This window comes from Salvelinus sp. IW2-2015, linkage group LG17 (assembly GCF_002910315.2).
Source record: "Salvelinus sp. IW2-2015 linkage group LG17, ASM291031v2, whole genome shotgun sequence".
Classification (NCBI taxonomy): domain Eukaryota; kingdom Metazoa; phylum Chordata; class Actinopteri; order Salmoniformes; family Salmonidae; genus Salvelinus; species Salvelinus sp. IW2-2015.
Window position 1 is genome coordinate 27,034,568 of NC_036857.1, and position 11,731 is coordinate 27,046,298.

Genomic DNA, 11,731 nt, shown 5'->3' on the forward strand with positions numbered 1-11,731 from the left:
AARTCCTCACAATCAAATGTCGACCGCATTATCTACCAAGGGAATTCTCTTCGATTATAATCACAGCCSTATATATTCRCCCCCAAGCAGACACATCGATGGCCCTGAACGAACTTTATCTGACTCTTTGTAAACTGGAAACCACACACCCTGAGGCTGCATTCATCGTAGCTGGGGATTTTAACAAGGCTAATCTGAAAATAAAACTCCCTCAATTCTATCAGCATATCGATTGTGCTACCAGGGCTGGTAAAACCTTGGATCATTGTTATACTAACTTCCCCGACGCATATAAGGCCCTCCCCCGCCCTCCTTTCGGAAAAGCTGACCACGACTCCATTTTGTTGCTTCCAGCCTACAAACAGAAACTAAAACAGCAAGCTCCCGCGCTCAGGTCTGTTCAACGCTGGTCCGACCAATCTGATTCCACGCTTCAAGACTGCTTCGATCACGTGGATTGGGATATGTTCCGCATTGCGTCCAACAACAACATTGACGAATATGCTGACTCGGTGAGCGAGTTCATTAGAAAGTACATTGACGATGTCGTACCCACAGCAACGATTAAAACATTCCCAAACCAGAAACCGTGGATTGATGGCAGCATTCGTGTGAAACTGAAAGCGCGAACCACTGCTTTTAACCAGGGCAAGGTGACCGGAAACATGACCGAATACAAACAGTGTAGCTATTCCCTCCGCAAAGCAATCAAACAAGCTAAGTCCCAGTATAGAGACAAAGTAGAGTCGCAATTCAACAGCTCAGACACAAGAGATATGTGGCAGGGTCTACAGTCAATCACGGATTACAAAAAGAAAACCAGCCCCGTCGCGGACCAGGATGTCTTGCTCCCAGACAGACTAAATAACTTTTTTGCTCGCTTTGAGGACAATACAGTGCCACTGACACGGCCCGCTACCAAAACCTGCGGGCTCTCCTTCACTGCAGCCGAGGTGAGTAAAACATTTAAACGTGTTAACCCTCGCAAGGCTGCAGGCCCCCCCCCCCCCCCTAGACGGCATTCCCAGCCGCGTCCTCAGAGCATGCGCAGACCAGCGCTGGCTGTGTTTAAGGACATATTCAATCAATCCTTATCCCAGTCTGCTGTTCCCACATGCTTCAAGAGGGCCACCATTGTTCCTGTTCCAAGAAAGCTAAGGTAACTGAGCTAAACGACTACCGCCCCGTAGCACTCACTTCCGTCATCATGAAGTGCTTTGAGAGACTAGTCAAGGAACATATCACCTCCACCCTACCTGACACCCTAGACCCACTCCAATTTGCTTACCGACCCAATAGGTCCACAGACGACGCAATCGCAACCACACTGCACACTGCCCTAACCCATCTGGACAAGAGGAATACCTATGTGAGAATGCTGTTCATCGACTACAGCTCAGCATTTAACCCATAGTACTCTCCAAACTCGTCATCAAGCTCGAGACCCTGGGTCTCGACCCCGCCCTGTGCAACTGGGTCCTGGACTTCCTGACGGGCCGCCCCCAGGTGGTGAGGGTAGGTAACAACATCTCCACCCCGCTGATCCTCAACACTGGGGCCCCACAAGGGTGCGTTCTGAGCCCTCTCCTGTACTCACTGTTCACCCACGACTGCGTGGCCATGCACGCCTCCAACTCAATCATCAAGTTTGCGGACGACACTACAGTGGTAGGCTTGATTACCAACAGCGACGAGACGCCTACAGGGAGGAGGTGAGGGCCCTCGGAGTGTGGTGTCACGAAAATAACCTCACACTCAACGTCAACAAAACAAAGGAGATGATTGTGGACTTCAGGAAACAGCAGAGGGAGCACCCCCCTATCCACATCGACGGGACAGTAGTGGAGAAGGTGGAAAGTTTTAAGTTCCTCGGTGTACACATCACGGACAAACTGAATTGGTCCACCCACACAGACAGCGTTGTGAAGAAGGCGCAGCAGCGCCTCTTCAACCTCAGGAGGCTGAAGAAATTCGGCTTGTCACCAAAAGCACTCACAAACTTCTACAGATGCACAATCGAGAGCATCCTGTCGTATCACCGCCTGGTACGGCAACTGCTCCGCCCACAACCGTAAGGCTCTCCAGAGGGTGAGGTCTGCACAACGCATCACCGGGGGCAAACTACCTGCCCTCCAGGACACCTACACCACCCGATGTCACAGGAAGGCCATAAAGATCATCAAGGACAACAACCACCCGAGCCACTGCCTGTTCACCCCGCTATCATCCAGAAGGAGGGACCGAGAGACTGAAAAACAGCTTCTATCTCAAGGCCATCAGACTGTTAAACAGCCACCACTAACATTTAGTGGCCACTGCAACATACTGACCAACTCCAGCCACTTTAATAATGGGAATTGATGGAAATTATGTAAAAATGTATCACTAGCCACTTTAAACAATGCCACTTAATATAATGTTTACATACCTAACATTACTCATCTCATAGTATATACTGTACTGTATATCATCCACTGCATCTTGCCATCTTTATGTAATACATGTATCACTAGCCACTTTAAACTATGCCACTTTATGTTTACATACCCTACATTACTCATCTCATATGTATAGACTGTACACTATACCATCTACTGCATCTTGCCTATGCCGTTCTGTACCATCACTCATTCATATATCTTTATGTACATATTCTTTATCCCTTTACACTTGTGGTGTATAAGGTAGTAGTTGTGGAGTTGTTAGGTTAGATTACTTGTTGGTTATTACTGCATTGTCGGAACTAGAAGCACAAGCATTTCGCTACACTCGCATTAACATCTGCTAACCATGTGTATGTGACAAATAAAAATTTGATTTGATTTACATCCGAACATCACACCTGCGGGACAGGTACAGGATGGCAACAACAAACTGCCCGAGTTACCCAGGAATGACAATCCCTCCATCAGGCTCAGACTGTCCGCAATAGGCTGAGAGAGGCTGGACTGAGGGCTTGTAGGCCTGTTGTAAGGCAGGTCCTCACACAGACATCACCGGCAACAACGTCACCTATGGGCACAAACCCACCGTCGCTGGAACAGACAGGACTGGCAAAAAGTGCTCTTCACTGACGAGTCACGGTTTTGTCTCACCAGGGGTGATGTCGGATTCGCATTTATCATCGAAGGAATAAGCGTTACACCGAGGCCTGTACTCTGGAGCGGGATTGATTTGGAGGTGGAGGGTCCGTCATGGTCTGGGGCGGTGTGTCACAGCATCATCGGACTGAGCTTGTTGTCATTGCAGACAATCTCAACGCTGTCCGTTACAGGGAAGACATCCTCCTCCCTCATGTGGTACCCTTCCTGCAGGCTCATCCTGACATGACCCTCCAGCTGTTTGACAATGCCACCAGCCATATGCTTGTTCTGCGAGTGATTTCCTGCAAGASAGGAATGTCAGTGTTCTGCCATGGCCAGCGAAGAGCCCGGATATCAATCCCATTGAGCGCGTCTGGGACCTGTTGGATCGGAGGGTGAGGGCTAGGGCCATTCCCCCCCAGAAATGTCCGGGAACTTGCAGGTGCCTTGGTGGAAGAGTGGGGTAACATCTCACAGCAAGAACTGGCACATCTGGTGCAGTCCATGAGGAGAAGATGCACAGCGGTACTTAATGCAGCTGGTGGCCACACCAGATACTGACTGTTACTTTTGATTTTGACCCCTCCCTTTGTTCAGGGACACATTATTCCATTTCTGTTAGTCACATGTCTGTGGAACTTTTTCAGTTTATGTCTCAGTTGTTGAATCTTGTTATGATCATACAAATATTTACACATGTTAAGTTTGCTGAAAATAAGCGCAGTTGACCGTGAGAGGACATTAATTTTTTTCTGAGTTTATATTGCCAATTTTAATATGGTACGTAATATCCACTGTCCTTGATTCTAACAAAGATTATTCAACCCCAAAATCTGCTAAGGAGCAGGTTTGATCCAAACTCTCTGATCTCYCAAAATATAATACTTTTCTTGCCTCACACCCAAGCTAACTGGCTAAAGTTGGCTAGCTTGCTAGCTAACACTACTTCCAGACACAAACAAGAGAATACATCTTCCCTCTCCATTCTACTCACCTAGCAGAGCTGMTTAGGCTTTTTTCATGTTTATTTGAAACGTTGGTGACTAACTGTGCTGCTGGCAATAATTTAAATTACGTTATTTCCCTAATGTTTACTGACGCCGGCTATATTCAACCGGCAATAGCCAGAGCGAATTTACCAAGTACCCCATTTAACAATGTCCATACTCAAATTACTTCACAAATAGTACGGCTAGTGCGATTACGCTGATAGAACTCTAACATCAATACACTGGTGTATTGGGCTAATGATTCTTCTTCTGCCAACTCACAATTACATCCCTGAATTCTCTAAGATTTTCTTTCAGCAGGGCCGAATTGGTAGAAGGCCATGCGCTTCTATTAGTGTTTTTAMGGCTTTGCTAGTGTCCCTCTTCTATGAATTTATTTTCCGCTCCTCTCTCCTCAGGGTTTTAATATATGCCAGTCTTTTTCTGAGACTATCTCCCAGATCCTGTAGACAGTCATATAATGCTTTAACCTGATCTCTAACAAGTTATCCATTAAGAGACAACTCTTGAAACTACAGTACGTACTTCTACAAATGGGTTGTTTAAGATGCATCTCAATATATTCCCAGTATTACTAATCGATTAATCACACGTTTTTTTCTCATTCATGTTTTTTTTCATATCTTCACAGAATCAATATATTATAACATAGGAAATCTAGTTAGGAAGTCTAGTTTCCATCCGGCCCACACAGGTTTGGATGGTCATTCGCCCCCCAAGGTTATAGCTATACATCCGGTACACACAGATTTGGATACTCACGTTCTTTTTATCATAACCAGCTCCCACAGGTTTGGATGCCATTGTTTATTGGTCTTAATTGGTCATACTGATCCTAGTCATCATCCGATACACACAGATTTGGATGTTAACGTCAGATGGCAGTCCCCTCTGAACTCCGTTTTCTCAACAACAAAAAATAAAATAAAAATTCTAAGAAATGTCAGTCTCGCCCTAATAATCTGTCTCTGTTCGGAACACCGTAACCACCCGCTTGACACCCTCCTTCAGATCCTAGGCAGGCCCCGTGCACGGTTAAAACCAGGTCCTCAGGAGCAGTCAGCAGATGGAGTTTGATGTCATCTGGGTCGTCAAATATTGTGGTGGACTATTCTAATCAAGTGAGAGAGACTTTGTCATTTCTTCAAACAGTAATCTTTATTCAATATTGATTTAATTATTGCAATAATGAAGCTGTCGACTCAACAGCCTTGACTGAGAGCCTACCCTTTACAGACCATGCTGTTCCTTATATACCTCGTACCAAGATTGCTCAGTCATAGCTGGTTCAACACCCCCCCCTCCCCGTATAGATTGGGGGCACCATAAGCCACTGGGTTCATCCTGTTGTCATCTGCCTCTGGTGCTGTCTCCCAGATGCCAGGATAATTAGGAATACTGAGGCCTTATGTTCCTCCAGGCTCTCTCTCTCGGTGACACCCACCACATCTGATCTATGGAATGCCAGCTGTAGGTTTTATATCACCAAGCCATCAGCCCAGGCTCCATAAATACTCTTCTCAGTTAACTAAGGAGAGAGACAGAGAACCTTACTCTATTAAATAAAACAACCATTTGGTGCATAAATATAACAATCTTGTAATCCTGCTTCCACAGCATTCAGGACAAAAAGTGAATTGCTTTGCCACATTCTTTGCAGTTTTACTTTAGTGCCTTGTTGCAAACAGGATGCATGTTTTGGAATATGTCTTATTCTGTACAGGCTTCCTTCTTTTCACTCTGTCAATTCTGTTAGTATTGTGGAGTAACTACAATGTTGTTGATCCATCTTCAGTGTTCGCCTATCACAGCCATTAAACTCTGTTTTAAAGTCACCATTGGCCTCATGGTGAAATCCCTGAGTGGTTTCCTTCATCTCCGACAACGGCGTTAGGAAGGACGTCTGTATCTTTGTAGTGACTGGGTGTATTGATAAACCATTCAAAGTGTAATTAATAACTTCACCATGCTCAAAGGGATATTCAATGTCTGCTTATTTGTTTTACCCATCTACCAATAGGTGTCCTTCTTTGTAAGGCATTGGAAATCTTCATTCAAAAATCATGTTAAACACTATTATTGCACACAGTGCGTCCATGCACATTTTTTTTCTCCTAAACTTATTTACTGTAGGCTTGCCATTACAAAGGGGTTGAATACTTATTGGCTCAAGACATTTCAGCTTTTCATTTTAAATACATTTGTAAAAATTTTGAAAAACATAATTCCACTTTGACATTATTGGGTTTTGTGTGTAGGTCAATGACACAAAAAAAATACAATTTTAATCAATTTTAAATTTAGGCTGTAACACAACCAAATGTGGAACAAGTCAAGGGGTTTGACTCCTTTCTGAAGGCACTGTATCAAACTCAACCATTTATCTTTTCCAGTGATGAAGACATGGATGTCTCCTAGTATGGTGGGGTATGCAAAATGGGTCAACTTTAAGCACTTCTATGTCTTTGAAATTCAGGTCCAAAAAGTCACTTTCTGACCACTTCTTCCATGGGCAAAGGTTTTGTTTAAATCAAAAGGGATGCTGTCAAAAAGTGATTGAATTCATATGGATTTACCCAATAGCCAGTAGTTCTGTTAACGTGTAAATGAAAATATTTTTACCTTAACCTTTGTGCATAGCCGCGGAAAGTAGGGGTGGTGAGGGTTCTGCAGCACCCATTGATAAATCACAATGAAAAAATAAATATAGAAAAATAWTTATAGAAAAAATTATAATAATCACAATTTGGGCACTAGGTCTTTATTACTCCCGTATGAGCGGAGAAAAATATAKTTGAGAGCAGAGCGGGGAGAAAAATACCCATTCCCAGCCCAAAACATCTAACATGATTTTTCTGCCATGCCTTTGACCTGCTTGGTGACCCATATCTGATGTCTTCTTCAGGCTGTGGAGGTCCTGAAAGCAGAGAGAGTAGGACATGGATACAACACACTGAAGGATCAAGTGTTGTACAAACAGCTCCTGGAGCAGAACATGCATTTTGAGGTAAGAATGTGCACGTTACTTTTAACATGTAATGAAAGTTACATTGAGCTTTGTAGACATAGTATATTACATGATGTATCACTCACTCTACCGCATAAAACAAGCCAAACACACTGTGTACAAAACATTAGAAACACCTTCCTAATATTGAGTTGCACCCCCTTTTGCCTCAATTCGTCGGGGCATGGACTCTACAAGGTGTTGAAAGTGTTCCGTAGGTATGCTGGCCCATGTTGACTCCGATGCTTCCCACAGTTGTCAAGATGTCCTTTGGGWGGTGGACCATTGTTGATACACACGGGAAACTGTTGAGCATGACAAACCCAGCAGTGTTGCAGTTCTTAACAAACTCAAACCGGTGCGCCTGACACTTACTACCATACCCCGTTCAAAGGCACTTAAATCGTTTGTCTTGCCCATTCACCCTCTGAATGGCACACATACACAATTCATGTCTCAATTTTCTCAAGGCTTAAAAATCCTTCTTTAAACTGTCTCATCTACACTGATTGAAGTGGATTAACAAGTGACATCAATAAGGGATCATAGCTTTCACCTGGATTCACTTGCTCAGTCTGTCATGGAAAGAGTAGTCATGTTCCTAATGTTTTGTACACTCAGTGTATATCCTACCATGTAGGCCTMTATGGCAAGCTAGTGTGGCTCAGTTGGTAGAGCATGGCGCTTGCAACGCCAGGGTTGTGGGTTCATTCCCCACGGGGGGACCAGGATGAATATGTATGAACTTTCCAATTTGTAAGTCGCTCTGGATAAGAGCGTCAGCTAAATGACTTAAATGTTAAATGTTAGTGCACAGGGACCTCTGGTGGTCACGGAGAGACATCACACATCTCATCCGCTAGCTGTACATCTGACTACGTCCCGATTCACCACTCCTTATTTTGAAGTGTGCACTTCTACACTTTCTGGCATGGATTTGACAATGGTGGAAACTTACACCAATTGTATGTTGTTTTTTTTTACCAATGAGTGGGAGTGTGCAAGGGCACACTTCTGGAAAAGGTTGGCGACTATAGGTACATGAAGGAATGCTGTGTGATTTCAGGTGTGTCCCATATCCAGCAGACTGACTGGAGCCTGTCATCCAGACTTCACCGAGCATCCTGTCATCACGTAAACTGTCTTTCACTCCCTATATTATTTGAATGATACTTCTTTGGATCAAGTTTTCACCAATTCATGAAGATCGCAGTACAGGCTCAGCTTGTTTCATTTTCGTTAAGGTTTACTTCATCGCCTCGGAATGACGTGTGTGTGTGTGTGTGGTGTGTGTAGATTCAGGAAGGATAAGGCCAACTACTCCCTGAACACAGATGACCCTTTGATTTTCAACTCCACCCTGCAATTAGACTACAGCACTGCCCAGGAGTACATGGGCTTCACTGAGGAGGAATTCAAGAGACTGGTACAAAGCACATTTGAACTCTTATTCCAATTTGGCATTGTGGTTTAATACCGCYAAATACTATCTACCACTGTTGATAATACCATGTATGTAAAATACTACAGTATACTCACCTTTGGATTGTTGAATGTTTCTCTCTCACTCACCTTGTTTTCCAGAACATAAACTCCGCTAACTCCAGCTTCTTGCCTGAGAAGGAGAAGAAGGATCTTGTTAACGAGTTGTATGAAGCCTATGGGATGGTGGAGGACACTGTCTTCTGAAATGAAGCACTGATCAGATCCGCTTAAATGGCAACACAACAAACCAGGAACCAACCACTTTAAACACTTACTTCCCCACTGGCCACTCTGGAATGTCTATGCTCCTATGTGTACATACATTGAACCAGCAATATGTTATTGTACTGTTGTACATAGCTTAAACGCTCTCATTGCAATGAAAAAAAACTGTTAATCAGTATTCCATCTAACTGTGGATCCCACTGATAAAGCAGTTGTTTAGCCTACTGTGGAATTGGTGCAGAAATATAAATATGGTCTTAAATGATTTATTTCAACCTGATGGTAAACAGTTCAATCTGTTTGGTCTTCCTCAAAGTGAAACAGCCCTCATCAAACAACAAGCACTTTATATGCCTCAGTCAATTCTCAAAGTACTTATTGTATCCTTTAGAAAATCATATATCATTAATTGAATGTAATAGATGTGTACTATCCATTTATGCTTAAAGGTAYGTACTTTTCATCTACTGGTGGTAAAGGAAAGCTATTGTGTACTCTTTATCAGTTGTGCCTAGGTCAAGTGAGAGAGCCCTATAGACCGTTCGAATCACCATGCCCACGACTTACTTTAAAAAATGTGGGGATGCATCAGGTTTACCAGCTCTATACCAAATCTTTTCTAAACATTTAATGTTGTTGTAGTTAGTTCGCCACCTAGTGGTCAACTATATCTACTAGCCATCTCATTGTAAGACCGCRTACTAAAGTGGTCTTACAGTTTTAAGAATAACTTGTGTAATATGTTTTTCTCTGATTTTATAGCGTAACACATTTTATATATTTTTGCATTTTACTAATTTGAAAGTAATTCAATGTATTATACATCTCTTCTGTGGAGGACAATGACGTTAAAATACGAGCAATGTCTKCAATGAAACACTTTTGCATCAAATGGTCTTCTCATTCATGAAACGTATCAGAATAAAACTACAACATGGACATCACCTCACTATACACAATGTAGTTCAAATGTAAAACCACATTTCATGGCAACCTCCGTATTGAATCTCTTACTGGAAATGCACACATATGGAGAATCAGCAGGACCCATGCACTTGGAGAGCTTCCTAATGAGTAACACTTCACTAAAACGTGCTTCTTCTCCTTTATCGAATAAAGACTTACTGTAAATGGAAGTTCAGGTGCTCCTTCCTATTGGCCGAAATGTAAACATTGGCTTCCTGTGACCATTCCAATGCACACAAAGCTGTTTATGGTCATAATTATAAGTGCAAATATTAAACTTCCACCTGTCATGTGTTTCTTTGAAGGGGCTAACGCCATTGTTTAAAAAAAAAAAAGAAAAAAAAGTGGAACCCCCTAAATATACACTAAACAAAAATATAAACGCAACATGTAAAGTGTTGTACCCATGTTTCATGAGCTGATATAAAAGAACCCAGAAATGTTCCATAATTAAAAAATCTCTGCACAAATGTGTTTACATCCCTCTTACTGAGCCTTTTTCCTTTGCCAAGATAATCCCTCCACCTGACAGGTGTGGCATATCAAGAAGCTGATTAAACAGCATGCTCATAACACTGGTGCACCTTGTGCTGGGGACAATAAAAGGCCACTCAATTTTTGTTTTCGTGTTTTGAGGGAGTGTGCAATTGGAATGCTGACAGCAGGAATATCCACCAGAGCTGTTGCAAGATAATAGAATTTCCATTTCCCTTCGATAAACTGCCACGAARGTTTTTTTWGAGAACTTGGCAGTACGTCCAACCAGCCTCACAACCTCAGACAAAGTGTATGGCGTTGTGTAGGCAAGTGGTTTGCTGATGTCAACATTGTGAACAGAGTGCCCCATGGTGGCGGTGGGGTTATGGTATGGGCAGGCATAAGCTACAGACAATGAACACCATTGCATTTTATCAATATCAATGGGAATGCACAGAAATACCGTGATGAGATCCTGGGGCCCATTGTCGTACAATTCATCTACTGCCATCACCTCATGTTTCAGCARGATAATGTCTGCCCCATGTCGCAAGGATCTGTACACAATTCCTGTAAGCTGAAAATGTCCCAGTTTTTCCATGGCCTGCATACACCCCCAGACATTTCACCCATGGGGCATGTTTGGGATGCTGTGGATCGACGTGTACGACAGCATGTTCCAGCTCCCTCCAATATCAAGCAACTTTGCACAGCCATTGAAGAGTGGGACAACATTCCACAAGCCACAATCTTCAGCCTGATCAACTCTATGTGAAGGAGATGTGTTGCGCTGCATGAGGAAAATGGTGGTCACACCAGATACTGACTGGTTTTCTGATCCACGCCACTACCATTTTTTTTTTAAAGGTATCTGTCACAAACAAATGCATTTCTGTATTCCCAGTCGTGAAATGCATAGATTAGGGCCTAATGACTACTTAAATTGACTGATTTCCTTATATGAACTGTAACTCATTAAAGTCTTCAATTGTTGTTTATATTTTTGTTCTGTATAATTAGCATAATACAAAAGTCCCCTTAAAAATCTGTAAATTTAAGAGAGATGTGGAGATCCKTTCAAATTAGTGGATTCAGCTATTTCAGCCACACCAGTTGCTGACACATGTATAAAATCGAGCACACAGCCATGCAATCTCCCTGGTCAAACATTGGCAATAGAATGGCCTTACTGAAGAGCTCAGTGYCTTTCAACATGGCACCGTCACAGAATGCAACCTTTCCATCAAGTTAGTTTGACAAATTTCTGCCCTGCTAGAGCTGCCCCGGTCAGCTATAAGTGCTGTTGTTGTGAAGTGGAAACATCTAGGAGCAACAACGGCTCAGCCCAAAGTGGTAGGCCACACAAGCTCACAGATCGGAACCACCGAGTGCTGAAGCGCATAGCGTGTAAAAATCGTCTGTCCTCAGTTGCAACACTTACTACGGAGTTCCAAACTGCCGCTGGAAGCAATGTCAGC

At 43.2% G+C, this 11,731-nt stretch overlaps 1 protein-coding gene across 1 annotated transcript in view; it reads left to right on the forward strand.

Moving 5' to 3' along the window:
- Positions 1-10,254, forward strand: part of LOC111976630 (adenosine deaminase-like) — a 33,116-nt gene extending 22,862 nt beyond the window's left edge. Inside the window, exons 8-11 of the mRNA XM_024005616.2 lie at positions 6,999-7,100; positions 8,167-8,234; positions 8,397-8,526; positions 8,685-10,254. Coding sequence (XP_023861384.1) covers positions 6,999-7,100; positions 8,167-8,234; positions 8,397-8,526; positions 8,685-8,789 — 405 coding nt within the window. The 3' untranslated portion in view covers positions 8,790-10,254. The remainder of the gene's footprint in view (positions 1-6,998; positions 7,101-8,166; positions 8,235-8,396; positions 8,527-8,684) is intronic.
- Positions 10,255-11,731: the final 1,477 nt, after the last annotated feature.